The sequence below is a fragment of the Aythya fuligula genome, chromosome 6 (assembly GCF_009819795.1).
Source record: "Aythya fuligula isolate bAytFul2 chromosome 6, bAytFul2.pri, whole genome shotgun sequence".
NCBI lineage: Eukaryota > Metazoa > Chordata > Aves > Anseriformes > Anatidae > Aythya > Aythya fuligula.
The window spans coordinates 34,148,238-34,173,084 of record NC_045564.1 but is presented as its reverse complement, the minus strand read 5'-3'; the positions used below and the strand labels follow the sequence as shown (position 1 = coordinate 34,173,084).

At 32.5% G+C, this 24,847-nt stretch overlaps 1 protein-coding gene across 1 annotated transcript in view; it reads left to right on the top strand.

Annotated features, from left to right (window-relative positions):
* Window positions 1–24,847, top strand: part of LRP1B (LDL receptor related protein 1B) — a 501,801-nt gene that overhangs the window by 325,498 nt on the left and 151,456 nt on the right. The window contains 10 exon segments of the mRNA XM_032190067.1: window positions 6,471–6,610; window positions 9,502–9,605; window positions 9,607–9,628; window positions 11,662–11,793; window positions 13,426–13,560; window positions 13,984–14,113; window positions 16,969–17,095; window positions 17,250–17,401; window positions 17,690–17,814; window positions 21,042–21,413. Coding sequence (XP_032045958.1) covers window positions 6,471–6,610; window positions 9,502–9,605; window positions 9,607–9,628; window positions 11,662–11,793; window positions 13,426–13,560; window positions 13,984–14,113; window positions 16,969–17,095; window positions 17,250–17,401; window positions 17,690–17,814; window positions 21,042–21,413 — 1,439 coding nt within the window.

Here is a 24,847-nt window from a genome sequence, read left to right as displayed (position 1 = left end):
TTCATGTTAACAAGGATGGAAGAAGAAGATAAAAGAATTATTATGAAGTGTATTTTGGCTATTCTCTTGTGATCTGTTTTGATTTGTACTTTTTAATATAGATTTTTAACTTATTATAGATGTCGTAGGAAACTACATAACCTCTGCATTTGCAGTCCAGTACTCTAAGGGCTAGTAATGAATTTGTGTTGTGCTGATTCATTCTCTATTTCTTGAGTCTGTTGTGAAGGGAGGAAAAAAAGAACTCTATGATCTTACACGTCTGACATCACTGATGGAAATTGTCTAGATGCTATTCCCTTGAGCAGCAATTGCTTCATCTAGTAACATAGTAAGCTAAAGAGGCACATCACTGAACATCCTGTTGGTGATACAGAAATGGTTTGGCTCTATGCTAATACCTAAAGGGAGAAAGAAAACTATGTGTTAAGGATAATTAGTGCTGATTGAACCTCCTGATTAAGCAAATTTCATGCTTTCATCTCATGGTAAAAGAATATGCAAAGTGGTTATTTGGGATTATGCCTGTTTGCTCTCAGAGATAGTCATCAGATTGCAGTTTTGGTAGGCTGTTAACCATAGCCAAACATGAGTTTCACACAAAATACTAAAGAAACGCCTAAGAATTTGGTCACCTCTTTGTAGTAATGCTACAAAACATCAAAATTGTATACATTTTGCTCTCTTTCTGTACTCAGCCTTATAGCTAATTTTATGGGTGGGTTTTGATACATAAAACTGTAGGTTCTGATATATACCATGCACACGACAGTCAATGCCAAAATTAATTTAATTGGCTATGTGATTAATGCTGAAATACAGGTTTTGAATACTGAAATATCTTAGAATCATAGAATGGTATGAGTTGAAAGGGACCTTAAAGATCATCTAATTCCAAGCCCCTGCCATGGGGAGGGACACCTTCACTAGACCAGGTTGCTCAAAGCCCCATCAGCCGAGATCAAAGCCCCATTCAACACATGTAAAATTATTTCATGGAAAAAGCTGAACTAAGCTTATAGGATAGACAATCCATTATTGTGGGTCATAATCTCATTGTAACAAAACACACAAACAACAAAAGCCCTCCAATTTTCATGTGGACTATATCATTCAGTTACCACTATATTCTTAACTCACATCTAAGTCTTTTTGTTGTTATAATTCATGCCATCAAAATTGAGCACAGTAATTTCTTGTTCAAAGATTTTTATAAGTACTATTAATTTAACAGAAAGGTATCACAGGCCGATCTTTTCAGTCAGTAAATTCTAGCACCTTTGGATGTGTAGGATGATAAATTTCATTTAAAATTAATATAGAAATAAAATTAACATAGAGTATGCCAAGTTGGAAAGGACCACAAGGATCACTTAGTCCAGTTCCTGGCTCCACACAGGACCACCCCAAAATCAGACCCTATGTCTGAGAGCATTGTCCAAATGCTTCTTGAACTCAGCAGCTCGGTGCCACAACCACTGCCTTGAGAAGCCTGTTCCAGTGCCCGACCACCCTCTCAGTTTCACTGGAGATTTCCATTTATGTCTCCAAATCTTCATATTCAGAATATTTCAATTCTGTAGACTGTTCTGTCAAAACATATGTGTGCAAACCACTCAGTAAATGCTTTTCTTTCCTTTATATTTTCAAAGTTTATATTATTTTGTGGAAGTACAGTTACTGCAATGGAAATTATTTTTTCAGGTCTGCAACTTTCATCATGAAACACTCAGCTATCTGGCTCTCTTTATTAATTGTCTTAAATATTAAAACTGCATCATAGGCAACAATTCATTTAACTGATAGGAACATGAACTGGAAATGAAGTTAACACACAATATTTGTTGGAAATGCAGTGTTCCCAAAGATTAAAAGTTTTTTGATATAGTGTTTACTTCTAGTTCATCTGCAGTAATAACTTTGTCTTTCTGAAATGAAAATACTGATGATGTTAAACTTGCAATTATATGGACTTGCTCCGTTTAATTATTTCATTTAAGATCTTAAAAGATACATAGCTATTTGGAGAAAAAAAAGGAAATGTTCATATATTTTCTTCATGTAGAACATTGCTGCAAGATAGTATTTCACAGTCATTAATATTTTAAGTGTTATGAGTGAAATGTTAATCACTGCAAAGCTGTATATTTTATTAACCTAAACATGTCCATATACTACCATGTACATTCTTCCAGTTTAAAAATACACATAGGAAAGTGAAGATAATTCTGAAGAAATTCAGAGATCTGCTATAATTTCTTTACTTTCTCTGTTGTTTTACCTTTACCTTTCCTGGTTAAATGTAATATTCACATGAGACCCATATTTTATTGCCCTCAAGACTGTTGGTCAAGTCTAAATCTGAGGTAAGATGCTATTGAAGTGGCAAACTTTTCCAAAAGGCTGAGAGAAGAAGGGAGTTACTAGAACTGCTTTTATGACACTTTTTTAAACTGAGAGATAAACAGATAGGTGAATGAAACCTTGCTTCTTTACTAAAGCTTACTAGAAAGGTAGTACCAGGACTACATTTATTTGCTTAATTAAATTTGCCAACAAAATTGATTAAACTTATTTACTAATGCAAATATAGGAAATCATCTGTGGCTGAGGGTTGGGGCAGAAGTATAGCTTCAAATTTATAACATAAAAATCTGTATCTTTCTGAAGTGATAAACTACAGAGCCAGTCACAAAGGTGGCTGACTTCACTAAGTCAATAGAAACAACCTGCAATGAGTTGGAAGGAGATCATCTTACCGCTTTGAGGGAAAGCGAGAAACTGGTACTGTGAAATACATTACAGACTGTGGAACTTACATGTCAGCCTCATACTTGGAGGCCATCACATCAAAGACCTGTGTATATTCTAGAGGCATTGAGGAGTAATGTGTTCAGGACATGAAACAAGTTTGGCTATGGTTTTCATGTCAGTGTTTGGGCATTAGTTCATTGGAGTTAGAGTTTGAAAAAGCTACATAAAATTATATCATGATGCATTGGAAGGTAGAGTCTGCTTTTCGTTTTTTCCATGATTTGTTACTTATTGATTATTATTTGTTTTTAATTAAAAATTGAAAGCATTAAAATCAAATTTGTTCACTTGTAAAAAAAAATTATTCTACAGGGTAAAATCAGCAGAATTTCCATTAGGTAGGCATTTTAATTTAGGATTTTCTGTACAAGTACCCTCAAATGAGCAACTTTTGAAGCAGAAGTGAAACTGGTGAAGAGTGAAGACTGGTTTCCTGTCTCCTGCATCTTAAAAACAAAGTAATTTTGGTTTTTATCTCTATTTTTCTCCCAGTAATGCTTTCAATGGAAAACTCCACATCTTCCTTTATCCTAAGAGCTCAGATCAGTTTTTCTCCTCATCTTCTGCCCCATTCTGCTGCAAGGACCTTCCTCTGTTCTCAATTCTAATTTTTGCTATCACAATACCCCGTTTTCCTCTCATATTTTTTAGTGTCTACACTTTTTTTTTCTCTCCACTCCATTCTCTGTCTTCTCTGTGTCAAAACAAAGCACATGCTGTTGCCTCTCTGGAACTGTTCATAAAGTGATAAGCTAACCAGTATATGTGTGCCAGCAAATGGAAGGGATTTGACCATTCAATTACTCAGCTATTTTGCAGTATACTGGGGCTCAGGCAGACAAGAGTTTGTACTGGGTGGCTTGTGAGCTTGTTGAGAAGTATGACATATTACATGTTCTTCAGTTGTCCTTCATAAGGAAATCTGTGTTTTGATAAAGATTGTGTTATCTTTGCATTGGTTATTTTTTTTTTCTTATTTTTTTAAATAGTAATTAGCAACTAGCAGAAATAACATACACATTTATTGTGAAAAATGATATACGGGATATTGATGTTCCTGTTGCACCTCATAGAAACGGTTAGCAGTGCTTTGCATTGGATTTGTTTGGCTGACTAGAAATATCAGGAAATTCTTCGCTGAAGTAATGCTTTTATGCAATGTCTGAAGGATGACATTAAGAGTTAGCATTGGCTAAGTGTTTCTGTATGTTTGGTATGCTCTGTGTTCAGTCTCTACCAGACAGGAAAGGACTATTTTGCTTTGCTTCCAGCAACCATTGAGATTGATGAATAGATGGGAACAAGCTGGCTGAAATTAATTGTGATAAAAAATGAAAAGATTATGTTATAAGGGAAACAACTGAAGGACTTGGCATTAGTTAGGTAAGGAGCTCTTCACTGTGAACATTGTGTTGGAAAGAATTAGCAGAGTTCTCATTTTGGAAGTTTACATTAGCTAGTGTTTAGTCTTAAAATTAGACAGTAAGCATTATTATTATTATTTTTGATCTGACAGAAGCTTACTTGCCTTTCAGTAACACACTTTGTAATTTCAGTGCATTCTTCACTTTGCTGTAGATTGAACTATTCTAAGCTATTGCCACGTACCTCGTGGAAGAATATTTATGTAGAAGATGTTAGTTTACACTAAACAAATCATCTCACATTCAATGTGTAATGCTAATGCCTGTGTGTGCGAAATTTAAACACTTTTTTTTTCCACTCTTGGCACATGACAAGTCACAAAAGCATGTCATGGTTGATTTCAATACCGTGATTCTGAAGTTTTGATAGTCTCAGATGTGGAGCAAGGGTGAGCAGTCCTTGGGTATCCCTAGTTTTTGATACTTTACTAGTCCCTGCCAGTAGCTGTCCCAGAAGCTATGCCATACTACAGAGCCATTGTCATCCCAGTGTTTTCTTTGGGCAGGAAGTAGGTGGTGTGGAAAGTTTTTATAAGGTCTTGATGTCATCCTTCAGAGCTATAAAAAAGCTAATAACTGAGGCTTTTTATATGGATAGAAATATAAAGAAATAGCGAGAAGACTTACTTAAGTGCATTTCTGGAGTTCTGATTTCCTCTCGTTTCAGTCTTTTCTGTCTTCTAAGCCTTAGCAATAGGGAATAAAAGTGTTCTACAAGAGCTGCTGGGAAGGTTTTCAAGTGTATATTTCATATACTTCTCTTCTGTTTGCATTATTTGCTCTTGATGTGTTTCTTGATAAGTCATCTTTGTTTTGTTTTGTTTCTTTTGGCTCTGTGCTTGTTGTGACCTCTATTGTAGCCCACTTATATAGCTGCAAGAAACATGAAGTATTAAAAACTTGGTAGGAATATTGCCCCAGTAAAGGTTTGAGGTAACATAGTTTATATTGACCTAAACCATCAACACTAGGGCATCTTGTTAGCTTTTGTTAGATGAATATAATGCTAACAAGCTCTTTAACTGCAGAAGCTCTTTAACTGCAGAGCTACTTGCAATCCAGCAGATGAAGAGTCAGTCTCAAAGTTGTATGATGAAAAATGGCATTGATGAATGTTGTAGTTTTCTGAACAAAACTAAACATTATCTAATGTTGTTATTTAATGATATTTCACCAAAAAAATTTCCTGAAGTGAAGTAAGTGACATGGAGACAATATACATCTCATGTATATATTTCAGTTCCTTGAAATTTCTTTCAAATAGCTTGTCTTCCTACACTGTTGTTTTAATTGTTATGAAGCGCATTATTTTTTGCATCACTATGACATTTGTATCTTAATTTATTTTTAATGAAATTTCACATTTCACAATAATTGATATGGCTACAGGAAAATGTTCAAATGTAGTGTTTCTATCATCATTTCACTTAAAATACTGTCTAAAAATACTGTCTACATTTAAACAAAATATTTGTGACTCAAGTCACTTTAAATCCCACCCTTGAAAAATACGCTGCAATTGTGCATCCTGTGAGAATTTTCTATTATTAATTTTTGACAAGTCCTTCATGCCACTTACATATTCTGTATATGTGGATTGATGAGGATGATTTGAATTTTTATGCTAGTATGTCCATAGTATGACTTTTTTTTTCTGTTATTTTAATATCTCATGTAACTTATGATTAAAAATGTTTATTATTAATGTAAGTTGGTGTTTTCAATAATTTCTTAGTCACTTACAAGATTCTTACTAATTTTTATAATAATTCTAATACTTATTAATTTGAGCAATCAAGACAGTGAATGCCTAAAACATGAGTTCCTGTCATCTCTATGTACATAATGAATGGTTATATCAAACTCTGAGAACAAACCCTGTTTAGCAATAGTATTTGATATGTGAATAATGTTTTGTAACTTTCAGTTATAAATTGGATATAATTCACAGGTTTTCCACTTCATAATATGTGAAAATATTTCACCTATAGAGAAAAAAAAAAAAAAAAAAAAAAGACCAAAATTATTATTATTGTTGTTATTTTTATTATTATTATTATTTATTTATTTTTTAAAGAAACATTTAATTTGTTCTTTGAGTAATTTTTGCCTACAATTGATCTGAAAATTACATTGAAAATTACATTGAAAATCCTCCATCTCCCCTTAGATTTCAAACATAAGTAATTCAATAATGTTCCTCTTAATTTTAAAATTTTGAAAATTTTACAGATAAAAGCTTTGGTGGGCAGACCAGAATTTAGCTCAGATTGGTACATGTAACAAAAGAGATGGAAGAAACCCAGCTGTTCTACGAAACAAAACTTCAGGTGTTGTGCATATGAAAGTGTATGATAAGGCAGCACAGCAAGGTATGTAAAATTTTAAGCACATTTAACCAGCTCTTAGGTTACGTAGTACCTTTTCTTGTGTTATTTTCCATCCATTCTTTGAACACAGTAACATTCATTTCATTATAATTCTGTTATAAAATACTTTTAAATATTTAATTATTGAATAAATTATTGAATATAAGATCATTGATTTAGTACATCTGCCTGATGTGTTTTAATTTATTAGATGTTTTCCACAGTTCATGCTGTAATGAGTGTTGGAGTTCCTTAAAGTCTAAGTTTAAAATTTTTAGTCAGAAAATAAGAGCAGGTGTGTAAACAGTCTCAAATTTTTGAAAGTTTAAACAAATAAAGTATTAACAGAGAATTTGTTAATATTCTAAATTATCTATTGGTTTTAAGACAGCTTAATTCATTTAAATTGACAGAAATTATGGCAGTATAAATCAAAATTTAGACAACAACAAAATGGGGGAATATTACTAATCCTGCCAAAACTTAGATGGCAAAGTGGGAATTAAAATAATAAGAAAAAGTGTAATTTGGGATCATGCACACAGTTTTATGAATTTGGAGGTGATTAGAGATGAAAACATTTGGGAGATTCTTTAGAAAGAGATTATTTCTGATTCCAGCTGCTTTCAAAGTGCTGATGGTTGCACTGAAAGTAATGACAATGAGATCTACAAATGATTTCGTTTTGTGGAGAAGCTTCCAAAAGAACACAGGATGGAGCTAAAGCGTCTGATATTTGGTGGAAAATAAGTAGTCTAAGCATGGAGCTATGCTGTCTGATGGACAATATGTAGTCCAAAGATCTCATTAGCTAGCTTTTAGGTAGGGAGAAATATTTAATATCTGGTTTTATTAACGTACACAAGACTTGTGCTTAAGTAGAGTTGGTGTCTTTTTAGATACATTGTGTTGTGTTGAACATTTGGTGTCTCCGTATATTTGCAGTATGAAGGTTATATCTCATAAAGTGTTCTTGTTACTAACCCAGCATTCTATTTCTTGGTGAACAAGGGTCACATTTCATTTGAGAAAAATCTGGCACTGAGGCTTATCCGTTGTTGGGTACTACAACAAGATAAAAGTCCTACGTTGACCAAATAAATTTGTGTGATCCTAAGACCACTTAACACAGTGGGACTCAAGATCCTTAACAATAACACTGATTTTGACCTAAAGCAGAGGATTAATACAAATATTTTAAGTCTGTAAAATAAGTTACTTAGAAACAAGAGGGTTCTGCTTTTTTTCTATTGCAGTTGAAAGTCACACCATGTTTTCTCATTGTACAGTTGCTAGATTTTTCACTCAGAAATTTCTCCCTGGTTGGATGCCACCTTTATACTTGGTAAATACACTAACTGATATACTAGAATTGTATATTGATCTACATAATTTGCTATTTTTATCATTATTAATCTTCTATAACTAATTTTAGAACTTCTAACATCATCTCACAGAACACAAGTGTGAAGAAAGGCTTTTGGGGCTGCTCCACTTCTTCCACTATATTAGATCATATATTAGAGCTTTGTGTGTTGACAAAGTCATTTAAGTTTTACCTTTTTTTTTTTAACCTTTTTTCTTCCACTTTTGAATGGGAGATGAATGCTACAAAGGGCACAGGTATGAATAAAGTGTTCTTAAAGGTGGCAATAACTTGCTTTTGCATGTATGACTTATGTGTGCATCAGCAGTCAGACCCAAATCTTAGATACGCATCATTTGGGTGTTCTAAAATCTTTTATTTGAATGGTTAAGATTCAGTCAGGGTGGTTAGTCATTAAAATTACAGTTAGCCATGGAAAAGTTAATCAACAGATTTACTCCATAGGAATTTCAACCTTTTCTCTCAAAGATCACGTATTCATCACCAGTTTGTCATGCTCAAGATGTCCATCAAGAAGTCTATGAAAATGTGAGATTAGTTTCATTATTCTCAGCCCTCGTTTTCAGGGCCCAATGTTATTAATTCAGTTCCATATTGAGCTCTTCCCTTGAACACTTGCCATTTTACCAAATCTAGGAAATACCAAATGTGCTTTGGAAGTCTTGCCCTTAGTTTTAAATGTTGGAGAATCACAGAATGGTTGATGTCTCAGGTGTCTTTCGTATTCGTATAGTTCAATCATTAGTGCATATTTATGACTTCAGATGAAGAAATATCTCAAAGTTATGAATACAGAAATAAATGCAATAAGTACTGCTTAGATTCATATGGGTTTGGTAACTTGCAGTCAACTAATTCCTTGTATGTCATAGTTGACTTAAGTGTTTCTTCGTGATGCTTCAAATTACTGAGTTGTATTATTGTACTTTTGTACAAAGTTCATTGTACATCTTATTAAAAAGTATGTATTAAAATGAAATGTTCTAATTAAGAAGTAGGATCAGAGAGCTATGAGATCACATTGGAGTGTGTGTAAATTATACTAGACAAGTGGTAGTTCGTGAAGATGCAAGACTAGTATACCATTTGAATTAATAAAATATGATCCATGTTTTGCTGATGGTCTAGAATAAGATATGCCTTCTGGACTAAAGTTAGTGAGATTTCAGTATTGCTACTCATAAACTTAATATGACATTTTCAGTTTTATCGTATGTTTTTTCTATAAAAAAGGCATTATTCAAAAAAATGTTATTTGTAACGGTGAGGGGAAAAAAAAGAAACACAACTCAGTGCACAGGTAAAATACTATGACTGTAGCATGACAAAATGCATGAATAATAGTACAGCCTGAAGTATTTTGTGCATATTTCCACTGCCAAGACTTTACCTGAACAAAATTTGGTTCTGTTAATATTAATAAATTGATGACAACACTCATTTTTAGTCAGGATTATACTGTTAAAATTTTGCTGCCTCTTGTGTCTTCTCCCCTGTTATGTTCTAGGCAGCAATTCTTGTCAGTTAAACAATGGTGGATGTTCCCAGCTCTGTTTACCTACATCAGAAACCACCAGGACCTGTGTTTGTACAGTAGGCTACAACCTTCAAAAAAAACCGCATGTCATGCAAAGGTAAAATGCTTTCAGTATTTACTTTAGCTAACTTCAGTTTTATGGGAACACTGTAAGCAATATACAAAGAAACTTTATTTATTCATTTTAATTCATTTAACCATACTTAATATGTATGATTCAAGCTGCAACAGAGAAAGAGGAGTGTTTACTGTGGTTAAGACAGAATTTCAATATGACTTTTAATTTATTCTTTTAGTTCTGCTTAACTTTTTGTGGAAGCTCTAAGGAATATTTTTCACATTTTTTCCTAATGCAGACAGAAAAGCAGATCACCTTTCCCATCATTTGGTCAATATATATTTGATCTAGGCCATATCTTAAATCTAAATTACAGACTGCAGTATTTGAAATGTTTGATATCTACTGTTATTGTATTGCCCTTAGTATAAAGTAAAGTAAAATAATAATAATAATAATAATAATAATAACAATAATAATAATAATAATAATAATGATATAATTATTTATTGTATATAATATATTATATCATTATATATATTATATAATATATATTATGTGTTATTATTATTTTATTTATTATTTTTTTCTATTTGAGGAGGAGAAAATGAAAACAGCTTACATCTGAAGTTTTACTTTTTGCCTGAATAATACAAAACAGTAAAAGGCACTTTATTGTTGAGGTGTGCTATAGTTGTATACATTTTGTATTATTTATTCCTATAGGAATAAATATAGAAATTATTTATTCCTTAGGAATAAATAGGGAAATAAATAGGGAATTGCTGCCTCATCTAACTCATGATAGAGAATACGTAGAAACAGTTAAGCAACATGAATGTGGCTTTTCTACTACTTTAGTGCTTGTCATATGTAACTTAATAACATGGTCTTAACAATTTTTATTTATTTTTTCTAATATAGTTCTTTTAATTTTACTTCAGATACTCATAACTTGCAGTTGTGGGTTAAAGTAAAACTGGTGGATATTGTGTATCTGAAGTTTTCTTCCTTTATACTGCATTCTAGATAATAACAGATATTAGGACTAAATTTTCTTCTAATTTTAATTTTAACTATTTTTATTCTTTCTTAAAAACTCAGACAAAAACTGAGAAGTACTGTTCTGCACATACCATATTTGTTTAGTATTGCTCATTTCATTTGTGAGCTAGGTTTCTTATTGTTTAAACAAAATTTGGTAATTCTCTATCTGAAACTTTGTGGTTCATATTGTGTTCTATGAGCTAGCTTTTTACAAAGAAATAAATTTATTAAAAAATGTGTGAAGAAAAAGGAACTTTTCCTGTATCATAGTTGGACTTCTTAAAAATTCCAAGTTGCATATCATTATGCTGTGTAATTTCCCTTAAACTTAGAAGTGTTCTATTATATGAACTTTGAGATTAATGCAACAAACTACTTGTTATAATTCTATTTGTAGAAAGGTGTGATTCATCTCAACTGTTTCTTCCCACTTAATAGAAATAGATGCTTCTGGAGTGCAACTAACACAAATGTAAACATTTAAAATACATCACATGCATTTCTCCCTTAAACTATGCATTTCTGTGTTGTCTGTAAAGGAAGTGTGCATGATTAAATGAGGTGAGAGGAATCTCATGCCTCAGAAGACAATTTATACAGTCTTGAGTCCTGCTTTCTACAAGTTCTGTAAAACTGTCCCTTGAATATATAAAATGCACTGAAAATAATAATGCATATGATAAAAAAATTTATGCACTGAAAATATTCTTAAATTTCTCATAATTCAAAGTATTTTCTTCTTAGCTTTATTTTTCATTAAAGCTAATTACTTGATCATAAGATGGTGCTTGCTTTAAATGTACAATAATTTCCTTCTATTGTAAAATAGAAGGAATGTGTATTTGTAATTTAATTATAAATATGCCATAATAATTCATGAATGTGTTTTCAAAGAGCTGGATTTATCATTCTAGAAAATTATGGAGCTGTATTGGAAAATTATGTCTAGCACATGTTAATTCCTCAGGTCTTGTTGATTAGGAGTCTCCATTTTGTTCTCATTACCTATTTGATTTTCCCCTTAGGTGTTGAATCATTTCTTATGTATTCTGTTCATGAAGGGATTAGAGGAATACCTCTTGATCCAAATGATAAAATGGATGCTTTAATGCCTGTATCCGGAACTTCATTTGCAGTGGGCATAGACTTTCATGCAGGTAAATATTTTGTATAGTTTATCATATAAGTGGAAGATATCTTATCCCATTCCTATAAATGGGAAAGAAATAAAAACAAATAAATAAATAATTGCAACTATGTATGGAGGAGGTAGAAGTTGACTGTATATTACAATAGAGTAATAAAATCATTAATAGTTTTGAAAGAACACATTCTTATTGCTGAGCCCCTTTCAGTTCTGCAGTAGTTAACCTCAGAAGGGGCTTGAGACTTTGAAGATTTTGCTTTTCTCAGAAGCAGAGTCTTCTCAATTCTTCATTCAGTTTTGTTGTACTTAGTGTGAGCTGGGAACCCAGAGCCACTGTCACACATTTTTCCCCAGATTTCTGTCTATAGTTTGTCCCTGCTCTTACTCATGCTATCATTGTGCCTCTAGGCATTTGTATCTGTGGCAGGTATGTAAAGGTGCAAAGGAGAATAGATTGTACTCTGTTAGTTGAAATAATTGGTTTGAACATTTACAGACTAAGCTCACAAGGCCTAGGAAAAAGGGTAATTCTCAATGAGTACTTCTTATGTTGACTCTTGAGCTACCAAATTTTTATTGGCAAAATGCATGGAGTTCATTTTAACTGTTTGCTAATAAGCTGCCTGAGGACTGTACTGGAGTACAAGGCAGTGGATACTAATGCTCAACACTCAGCAAAATACTTGTAGAAGCTGCAGAAAATTGCAGATAGTTGTTTCCTGTTTTGTGGTCATGGTCATTCCCAGGTACTACTTCTCTTTTCAGATTCCAGCAATAGAATAGAATAAAATAGAATAAAATAGAATAGATAAATATCTGCTGAAGGCTTCAAATTGAGTATAGGCTTTCCTTCCATCTGTCTGAAGCCAGAACTGACTTCAGGAAGCAGATGCTGAAGGGAATTTTCATCCCCATTTCTATTAATTTCCGAGTAATTTGGAAAATAAAACAGGTTTGTACAATTATGATATTAAGTGACACCCGACAGACAGCATTGATGCATAGTTCTGTGCAATGTCATCCACTTTTATAAGTCTATAGCAGAATAAAGGCCAGTTGCTCAATTTGTATTCCTATTGCCTTGTTTCCTATGACATGGGTTTTCAGTGGTTGAGTCCTACTGAGAACGTTATGTTTTACTGAGATACACAGGACTTTGATTATTAGCATAAGAGAACCCCTGAAAATTGGTGTCTTAATAAAATTAGAGGGGCTTATCACTTGGATCATTTGGATCTATCTCCAAATGTAAACTGGAACTCAGCAAATGTTGTAATATTATTTGTATCTGAAACCCACAGGGATCCTTATTAGTTTAGTGCAAATTAATTTAGTGAGTATTTTCTATGAGTCCATTTTCTATGTTTTTATTATATCACTGTCAAATTTCTATTTTTTTTCTAGTTACATTTTTTGCTACTGCCAAAATTTAATCTGAATGATTACTGAAGGAAATGACTATATAGTCAGTTTGGCACTGCAGTTCTTCAGAGCACTGAATATTCTGGAACTAAAATGATAGTGTTGATAACCATTCCTTTGTTTACTCTGACATATTACTGAAGTTTTACAGTTACTGACATAGGTACCTGGACTGAAGTAACTAAATTAATCCAAGAATCCTTATCATATTTTTTTCTAGGTAATGATACAATCTATTGGACAGACATGGGTTTCAACAAAATCAGCAGATCTAAACGAGACCAGACATGGAAAGAAGACATTGTTACAAATGGCTTGGGAAGAGTTGAAGGCATTGCAGTGGACTGGATAGCAGGTAGGAGTTTACCTGCTTGAGGTACTGTCATGATGTCTGACAGTATGCACTTTCATTTCAGCTCAAGACTAAATAACTTGATTTGCTTTCAGTAATTTAGTTTTTTGTTGTTGTTGTTGTTTTGTTTTTAAACATAGTACAACTGTTTTTTTTTGTGTGGAGGTTATTTATTTATTTATTTATTTATATATTTAATTTGATTTAATTGGGGGGGGGGGAGGAGGAGGAGTTAGTTTTATTACAGCCTTATACTTTAAAGCAGAAGGCTGACTAGGACTGGAAATTAAAAATATTAGATGCATGTAATTTAAAATATAGCAGCTAGTTTCTGGTCTTAACTTACACATTTAAGATTAATTTCTCAAGAATTCACATTTCAAGTAGTGTTTGCTTTTTCCAGTAACTTCATGGTATTTTTCCTAGGTAACATATATTGGACGGATCATGGCTTCAACTTAATTGAAGTTTCCAGACTCAATGGCTCATTCCGATATGTAATTATATCCCAGGGTTTGGACCAGCCAAGATCTATTGCAGTACATCCAGAAAAAGGGTAACATTACTGTGGCTATTTGTATTTCTTTTAAAGTCTGCATGTTAGCACTGAAGCTTTTAGAAATCAGAACCTGAAAGGATTGTACTGGAATGTATTGTTCTGTAACTAAACACAGGTGGAAGAAAATGTTCTTAACATATGCTGAGATTTTTCATGAGTCTCTGTCTAATTGAACTACTGTATCTTCTTTGCACAAGTTTTTATCTTCTAACATAATCATTTTAACAGAAGTGTAGACATTGATTGGAAACTTGATAAATCTGTTGAGTACTTCTCAAGTTTCCAGCAAATCCAAAAAAGTCACACTAGGTAATGAAGACCTCAGAGTGATGCTGAAATAATAGAATGGTGTAATCATTTACAGTTATAAATTCCAGTATCATGTAACATCATCATGCAACAATGAAGGAAATTGCCCAAGGTGGCTGAGAGCTATGTTAAATGAAGCACATGGGTAAGAGAGTGTCAAAAATTACGTCTGTTTTCATCCAACTGTTTGATAAGAGTACAGACTACGGTGAAGCACTAAGACAAATACAGAACTTTCTGTCCCCTTGAAGCTCCAAAGCTATTGTTAATAGAGTTACAAGTAATGCAGAAGCAGTAAATTCTGCAAAGAAGTCCCATCTTTTCTTCATTGGAACATGAAATGTGCTTTGTGAGTCGATTTATGACTCAGTGGATATAAATGCTACAGTTATCCTGCAAAACGCAGGCCACATTATATGTATCCTCTCAAACCTAGAGATGAAGATGTGTCACTCATTTTCCTCAGCTTCAATCAAACGAGTATCACAGTATGTTCAGGAAAGCAGTCTCTATACTCAGTTAGAGGAGTCTGCAGGCCTAGTAATGAAGAATTCTGACTTCTCAATGAGTCCAGATTGATACCATTGATGCGAAATGCTGCCTGGATCTTTGCCACAATTTCCTTTATAAGAATTTAGATGTAGTGATCTGTGTATTCTGCAGACTAGGGAATTGAAACTAAATGTATTTAAGAGTGAAGGTGAAAGCAATAGTGAGTTTTATTTTCTGCATAATATAAAAGCTTTTGCCACAAATGATTACAGCTATGTTCATATAGCACCACTGGATGCTTCACTGTATCTGCTAACAGTTTTGGATTTATGCTGTTCTTCGGGATCTAGCTAAAATATTTTTGTGCTTAATGTACCAGAACATTTGTGGTCTTCTGTTACAGAGGAGGGGAAAAAATAAAAACAAAAATTTTAAAAAAGCCTTTGCAGAAAAGTACACATAAACCTGATAAAATTATTCTGACCAGAAGGGTAAACCTCACGTCTTCAAAACACAAATAGGTATTCACACCTTACTTACAGATTAGTAAATACTTTACATGTCTGCTAGAAAGGTACACTTTTTGTGAATGCAGGTAAACTTGGACTCTCTTAATACTGTGCCACAACATCTCTTCAGATGTCTCCAATCAAACTTACTTTATACAAGTAGGACAGCAATGTTTTCAAGATGTAGGAAAGATGTTTCTTTATGTGGGGAGATAAATGCCTTCTTAGCCTCTGCATTATTGTCATATCTCTTTTCCTTTGCCAGGCAAAACTTTCAAAGGTGCTCTTTTCTCCCCACTCTCCCGTTGCTCTGACTTCTCATTTTTTCATTTCTCTTGGAGCTTGAGTTGACAGCTATAAAAACGGAAAGGAAAATAGCAGTTATTTCATCTCATTCAATCTGCCCATTATACCAAGATATGAAGCAGCCAGCATTCAGCTGGTTGGTAACATTATTTATATTACTAGGGAAAAAGTTAAGAATGTGTAGTCCTACAAAGGAGGGTCTTTGCCCCTCACCAGTTATACTTATTCATTTAAACATATTGGGCTGATTTTTTTTTTCTTCCATACAGTTAAATGGCAGTTTTCTGATGAAGCTCAACATTGTGATTGAAATATGGGGTTAAGGGGGGGGGGGAGAGGGGGAGTATGAAATATTTCTCCGACTTTGAAACTACTTCCTTTGAAGACATTTGAGGAACTTGATTTGTGTTTGGAGGGATGGATATATAAACTCTGACTTAATTTTATTCACAGATAATTTTTGAAAGTTAATCCAGGACTGCATCAAATTTCTGCCACTCGCATCTCCATGTTAGCTATGTAACATACATGGGGTAGTTCCTAAAAAAGTTTGTTTGTTATTATTCAAGCATTGCAGTATACACACCAAATACATATGTGGCATACTGCTATCTGCAAAGGTCCAGGAAACAAGTATTTTAGATGTCCCTTCCCAGACTTCTGGGAAGATCAAGTTTTTATTTCTGGGCTAGTTAATAGTTTATTTAAGTTTATATTTATTTATTTATTTATATTTATTACCATTAATAGTCCAATATTAAATATCTTGTGCTATCTTTTTGCCAGGTGCTTGGGAATCTTCTAGATTCCTTTAACCTCCTGGTTAGTTATACATACATCACCTGTATAATCACGATGTTTTTAGTAGGTATTAGATGTGTGCGCTTGCTTTGCAGTAATTTCTTTATAATTTTCTTTGATTTTCCCAAGCAGTAAAGCTATATCAAAGAGCTGCATGTTGACTGATTATTTACAGTTTTAAGAATGACTTCATAAAAAACATCTGCAAAGAATCTGTCTAAAAAATATGTTATCAAACAAGTGTTAAAATACACTCATCCTCTAAAGGTTATACGAAGATACATAAGCCTTATTATGCTTTTAAAATACCTACTAATGGTACCTAAATACCTAAAATACCTACTAATTTTGTTTGCTATTGAAGTACAGTATTACACATTTTCATCTCTTTATTTTGATGCTAAATTTTAATTGGTAATTTCTGCAATATTTTAGGTATTTATTTTGGACAGAGTGGGGACAGACTCCTTGCATAGGGAAGGCACACTTAGATGGGTCTGAGAAGGTTGTGCTTGTGAGCCTGGGGATTGTGTGGCCTAACGGGATTTCCATTGACTATGAGGTTAGTTTCTTTGTCTTCCAGTATACATTAAAATGTACAATATTTGTTATGTTTCATTAAAGTCAATTGGTTTATCGCTTTGCTGTAATCTTAATAACTCTTAATGAAATACTTGGACAAGACTGTTGATGTTTCCTTTAAAATTTATCTTTAGGAAAATAAATTATATTGGTGTGATGCTCGTACCGACAAGATAGAAAGGATTGACCTTGAAAGTGGAGGGAATCGGGAGATTGTGCTGTCAGGGAGCAATGTGGATATGTTTTCTGTCGCGGTGTTTGGAGCTTACATCTACTGGTCTGACAGGTAATTTATTTTTCATAAGTATTTGAGTCTCAAAATGTTATTTCAGTGCCAGGTGTTTCACCTTTGTAGGATTAGCCATTCCTTAGCAAGGTCAGAGAATGGATTGCAGAAAGTTACAGTTTCCAAAGAAAGGGTATTTCTGATACTGAAAGCTAAGCATATCAGCATCATAGATGAGACAAGGTTACTTCACCTTCTGTTAGGCAAACTCTCCACTGCCCTTCAGTCATTTGTTTGGTGTGAATTAGTTGAGGATTGTTGATCAGACATCTTCAACTTTTTTGGCAGAGCACATGCAAATGGCTCTATTAGAAGAGGCCACAAGAATGAGGCCACGGATGCTGTGACCATGAGGACTGGCCTTGGAATAAACCTGAAGGAAGTGAAAATCTTTAATAGAGCACGAGAGAAAGGTTGGCTGTTCTTAAGGATACTATTACGTGTTTCAATATTGCCTGGTACATTTTATGTATATTAAAGCATACAAAAAGTTAAATAATCAATGATTTATGGCAATAGATTTTGCAATATCTCCACATTTACTCTTAAAGTTGTTTGTGTTTTGTTTTGTTTTGTTTTTAGCTTAAGTTAATATACTAAAAAACTATATATAGTACAATTTCTACTAAAATCCTCCTGAGTGTTTTCAGGAGAAAGTCTAAAACCAGAACAAATTGTATTGTTCCTTTTTGTTTTCTGTAGGAATGAGATAGACCTTAAACTATGATTTAAAAAGCAGCAATCTCAGGCTGTCTCAAAATTCTGTTGGAAAGCAGAATTTTCTTTCACGACTAGAAAATCCCAGCCTCTGTCTCTCAAATATTTATTTCCTGAAATTCCTTGGTTTTCAGTCCAGCATTTTTGTGTGGGAAGAGACCTTGTAAATAATTGGATATCATTGGAATTTGATTTGTTTTGGAAATTGAAGAGACAAAAGTTATCATATACTCTCTGTGATTTATGATATAAAGATAAAAATGGCTGAATTTTATTCTCCACTAACAGTAATCTTTCTTTTAGTTTTATTTTCTTTCCTAAAATTCTAAATCAGTAGAGATCTTAAAAAACAAGAACTATTTTGTGAGAAATAGAGACGTGATTGTATCACCTTTGTAAACAATATCTTTGTTTCATGTATTTGTTTCAGTTAGCAAAAGCGTTAAGAAGTCTACCAACAAATGGTAATGATTTCCTCAGAACAAACTGCTACCAGGAAATTCAGCCCAAATTATGTCTATATATATATATATTTATATATATTTATATTTATATATTTATATATATATATATATATATATATTCAAAATCACAGAGAAAGAAAGTATTACCATGAAAAGATAAACTATTTAATACAAATATTTCTAGTGTTGGTAGCACTCAAAAGTTGCTTTAATCACAACATCATGTATCTGAAGACCTTGGTTTTTTATATATATCTTTCCTAAAAAACTGTATTAAATATGAAATATAAAATAAATCTGTTTTGAAAAAAAAACATTTAACAATCAATATGATAAAGTCTTTTCATTTTTTTCTTAAAAAAAAAATAGTTTTAATAACAATGAGCACGTGTATTAATTTTATTAAAGATTTTTGCATGCAGTTTCACCGTATTGTAGACATAATATTTTATGGATAAAAAATATCCACAGAAAATCCATTTATTTTAACTAGGCTAGAAATAGTTAATGTCTGCTTGCTTGGAAGGGCTTTGTATTTTAAGATTAGGAAAATATAATTGGATAAAATGCTTAATTATATGTAATGATTTTATTGGTAGCTTGAAATACTCGATTGCATTAGTAATAGGAGAAATGGTTACTGAGGCTAAAAATCTTTTAATGTTAGTTTGAAAAACATAACTGAATGATGAATCTTTAATACATTTTTCAAATTTTACTAGGGTACAAATGGTTAATGTCTTTTGGAGGGGCTGTCAGTGAGCCAGAAGGACAAAAGGGAAAAAACAGGTGAAAAATATTTTTTTTGATTTTTTTTCTATATAAATCTATTTTATATATACATATATATATATTTAAGTTTACTGAACTAGAAGTAGTCAATGCTCCTTAAAAAAAAATCATAATTAGCTAGTCTCCTGACTTTCTAATTAAAAAAAAATTAAAAAAAGGAAAAAAAAGGAAAAAAAAAAAAAAAAAAACAACTACACAAAGAACCTGTGATGATTGACAAATGATTAATGCTTTTTTTTTTTTTCAAACACCTGTTTTACCCTTTCTGATGAGCCAGCCCTGTAGTGCTAAGCGAGTGATTTCCTACTTTCCTTCAGTGCTGTTTGCAATGATACACCTTAATTAAACTGTTTTTAGACCTGGCTGTTTTTTAAGATACTTACAGCTGGTGAACTGTGGAAGCACTGAAATTTTCAAAGAGAGATTTTAGAAACTTGAGAATCTCTTTCATGTATTTGCCTTTCTCTCAAACTCATCCTTCCAACCAGATATTAACATTTCTAGCCTAATAAAAATTCAAAAATTTCTTCAAAGAGACCACAAGTGCAAATGTATACAGATAAGTCTCCCAATATTTTTGCATGACTACACAGGAATATTTCGCATGGAATTTTGCCTAGGAACTCAAAATGCAACATTTCTAACTTAAAGGGAAAGTTAACTCTCATCCCCCATTACTTTTGCTTTAATATATCTTCAGCTTGAAATGTAACAGTTAGAAAATGCAGTCAATGGTACTTAAAGATACTACTTAAAGATACCCCGACAATTATAATGGTTTTCCACCAGAAAACAATTTATTGAGACTGTTTTTTTTTTCTTTTTCTTTTTCTTTTTCTTTTTTTTTTTTAATATCTGGAAAAAAATCAGAAACGGGAAAACTGAAAGAGCTGAGTTGTTGTATGGAAAATGCTGTCAGAAACAGAAACTACATTATCTAAACTAACTATAATTGTATTTCATACATAGTCCAAAAAAAAAGACAAAGGAAAATAGGTTCTAATTATTGACAATTACTGTAATTTTAAATATGGCTTGAAACAAGTGAAGTTTATGTCATTGAATTTACTAATTTGACAATGATTATTTAATGGAATGCATTTGTCAGAGAGTAAGTTTTTAAAGTCAGGTTTTAAAAGAAAATAGAACAAAATGTTATGAAACGTTGTTATTAAAAACAAGGACCTGAATTGACACAGTTTTGTACATATTAATATATATGTTTTCATTTTGATAGAAATTGACTAAGAACAGTGCAGGATTCTGATGGTATCTAAATTTACTCTTTGCCAGTAACAGGTGTTTAAAAAAAAAAAATAATAAAATATTTCAAAGCATTTGAAACAGCTCATAAGTGTCTATCTAAGTCTTCATCTGAATGTGGAAGAAGAATCCATTCAATCATTTTCTATTTATAAAGTATATACACGTGTGAATTGGAAAGAATGTTAATTAGTTATGTTTGCTAATAGATTGTTTACTTTAAAATTTACTTTGTCTATTTGTCATTGAAATTATATTCTTTGCTATTTTGGCCTTTGATTTACCTGTACTGTAGATAAAGTTTAAGAGAAGAATCCTTGGAATGTGTAAAGTTGCATTCTGATTTAAGTTTGTCACTTGTAATTGTACAAGAGATAGATTTATTTTTTCTTTTTTTCTTACAGGTACTAATGTTTGTGCCAAGAATAATGGTGGGTGTCATCAACTCTGCCTTTATCGGGGAAATGGACAAAGATCTTGTGCTTGTGCACATGGCTATCTTGCAGAAGATGGAATTACTTGCCTAAGACATAAAGGTTACCTGTTATACTCAGGAAGGACAATATTAAAAAGTATACATCTTTCTGATGAAACCAACTTAAATTCACCAGTAAGGCCATATGAAAATCCAGAGTACTTCAAAAATGTGATAGCTCTCGCTTTTGACTACAGTCTGAGAGGAAGAGGTTCTAATCGGATATTCTTCAGTGATGCACACTTTGGAAATATACAAGTTATTACAGACAACTGGTCTGGCAGAAAAGTGCTAATAGAAAGTGAGTAAAAAAATAATTTCACACTATATGTATTTTCTTTGAATAACACATATTAAGTCAAAAGTTGATAACCACTTGGCATCATAGGGTTAAAAATGCCAATAATGTTTTACTATACATAAGCATATAATACAACTATTACAATTTTTCTCTGTAAGATGAATTTAAACACTATCTTTTTGTATTACAACTTCAAAATAATTTATAGCAATCTTATGACATGTGAAGCATATTACTAGAAAAAAAAAAAGGGGGAGGGGGGTCATGATATTTCATTTGTATTATGGTAATTTTTTGGAGCTTTTCTAACAAACCTCATTACACATTGCCTAGACATGAAAGAAGTCCTGTTACATCGTGAAATTATCAGTTGTGTATTTTTGTACTTAGTGGGAGTGGAATACTCTAAGATACCTCTGCTGACATAACCGTTCCTCAGTATAAAAATACTGGGACCATGGTCAGTGTGTCCAGTTGACTCACCATTCTTGCAGTCAGCTCAAGAAAAGCAACTTGTGATTATCTGAGGCATACTCTAACCTATGAAATTGTCCTTTTCAAGGAGAGGCTTACTCAGTAACTTTGCATATTCACTTCATTCACCACATTAGCAAGGGGAGTTGCTAAACTTGATGTTTTTTTTAGCTTCTGAATACTTGAGGCCTGTCACTCCTCAAGGAATCAACACCAATATCATCACAAAGTCTAGCATAACTTTTATTCAAAGTTAATGTAAATTTTTGTGGTTTGTCATGGTAAAATTCAAATTCAAGGAAAATCTGAATACAGATGTATGAAAAATATAGCCTAATATTAACCATCTGAAAATCTTACCAACAAAAACCTAAATTCCAGAATCTTATGCTGCCTTAAATTTATTTTCTAATATTTATTTTAGTTTATTATTTTTTCTAATATTTATTTTCTAATAATTATTTTAAAATATGCCATAAATCATTCATCTGTAATTATTTATCAGAAGCATATATTTACTATGGTTCTTCATGCTATTTTTTCAAATTCTGATTGAATCGTAGAGCTTAGGGATATGGTTTAGTGGAGGGCTGTTAGCGTTAGGTTGGAGGTTGGACTCGATGACCTTGAGGTCTCTTCCAACCTAGAAAATTCTGTGATTCTGTGATTCTATTTTTTTCCAGAGGCTGTAGTTCATTTTGGTAGCCATTTTCCATAATGTCTGAAGTGTTTTATTGTTTTTTTTTTTTTTTTCTTTCTTTCTTTTTTTTTCTCCCTATATTGTAGATAATTTTCATCTGAATTTCTACTGTCATGTTATATTGCCTGTGGCATTGCTACATTTAGCTATTTGTCTGGGTCAAACAATAAGAAGACAAAAGAAAGTTACTAGAAAAATTGAAGTACATTTGATGTAGAACATATTGCCCTTTGCTACTGCATGTTAACAAAAAATATTTTTGAAAAGAAAGAAGCTAAACAGCTGCAAAGTGATGAACTTATATTCTACAGTTTACACTGGATAATTGTATCACTGTGCACCTCTGCACTGTGGTTCTAAGAAGCTATTCCCAGTCATGAAAACTGTTCACATTAAAGAGTGGAAAAGCATCTTTGAATATGGTACAAAAGCCTTTTTTTTAATTTAATTTTGAGTTTTTATGTGTGCATATTATAGAGGAATTAATGATATCCATATTGAGATACAGTAAAAGGAAACTAAGCAATGTTGTCAGGATATTCTCATTACTCTCTGGAAAGCATTAAACCTAGAGATTCAGAGCTGAGATTAGCTCTACAAGAGAGACAGCCAGCTCACGTGTGCAGGGATGATACAACGTTATTTTAACTCTGGTGTTGTAGGATAGGATGAAAAGCATTACATGAAAAGCCATTGGAGAATTTTACATTTAAAACAGGAGAAAGAAATACTGATGAAGCGGCAATGCAGATACAAATTGGATTTTTAAAAGAACAATAAACTATTCCTCATTACTTTATAATAGGTTGTTGTACAAGAACATTCCATAGAGCACAAATGAGAATTATACTTTTAAGAAATTGTTAGGAAGTGTTTCTACTTGTAATCTTAATATGCCTGATTTCATTTTTCATTAGCAGAGTCAGCACTCTGAATAATTGAATGTCAGATGAAATTTTGTATCCTTCAGAAATGTACTGTATATTCTAAGGATATAGTTCTGAACAAGGGTGTTTTTATAGAAATGCTTCGGTTGTTATTCATTATAAATGAGAAGGGATATCACATCACAGTATAAAGTAACATATGTTACTATATTGTTTTCCTTCACATGTTTTAAAAACCTTTCTTTATGTTGAGTGATTCATTTAAAATTGGCATTCTTGTACCACATATCCTTCCTTTCCACAGTTGGCACATGACTTTCTCTCCCTGCAAACAGGAAACAGTTCATGGGGCTGCTTGATACAGTAGAAGTATTTGATTAAAAGTGATACCCAAATATGAAAAACAAACAAAATGACTACCTGAAATCAGTGCTTCGATTCACTATAAGACAGAAAATTTTCTGATTTCCATGTTGACTATGAAAATAATGAAAATTAGTGAATGGAATCCAGCTGACAAATTTCACTAATAATGTTTCATTGCAGGATTAAAAGATAACGTATTTGACATTTATTTTGCTGTCTTTTGTTTCCTAAATTATCAGTAGGCATTTGTACCAAATTTTACTTTACTGGAAAGGGATACAAAACCACATTAGAATTACCTATTGTGGTTCTTACAACCTTGTTTGACCTCATTAGGCTGAGGTCTACAAATCAGGCAAAACTTTATTTTAAATAAATAAATAAATAAATAAATAAAACTGTATTCGAGTGAAATAGTGAAAATAGAGTACATTATTGTCCCAGAATTTTAGTTCACCAAATGTAGATCTTCTGCTCATAAAGAATCCATTAGCTGATGGATTTCTACCTCAGTGAAATCAGATATGCCACTCAAATCCAACACATTATTGAATTTTTCTGCACACTAAAAACAGTTAAGATATATAAAGAGCCCTTTATTAAACAGGTTTCCAGTTCACTAAAAACAGATTTACAACTCACGAGCAACCCATTATCTAATATGTTTTTAGCTCACTGAGAACAGATTTACTACCCAGAAACAACCCATTATCTAACATGTTTCCAGTTCACTGAAAACAGATTTACAACCCATATGCAAGCTATTATCTAACATAGTTCCGACTCACTGAATATTGATTTAGAATTCATAAACAACCCATTATCTGACAAATTTTCACCTCACTGAACAGATTTGCAACTCATAAACAACCCATTAGCTAACACATTTTCTGCTCAGGGAAAGTAGATTTACAGCATATAAACAACTTTATCTAACTTGTTCCAGTTCACTAAAAACAGATTCAAAACTCACCAAGAACCTGGTACCTGATAGGGTTCTGTCTTCA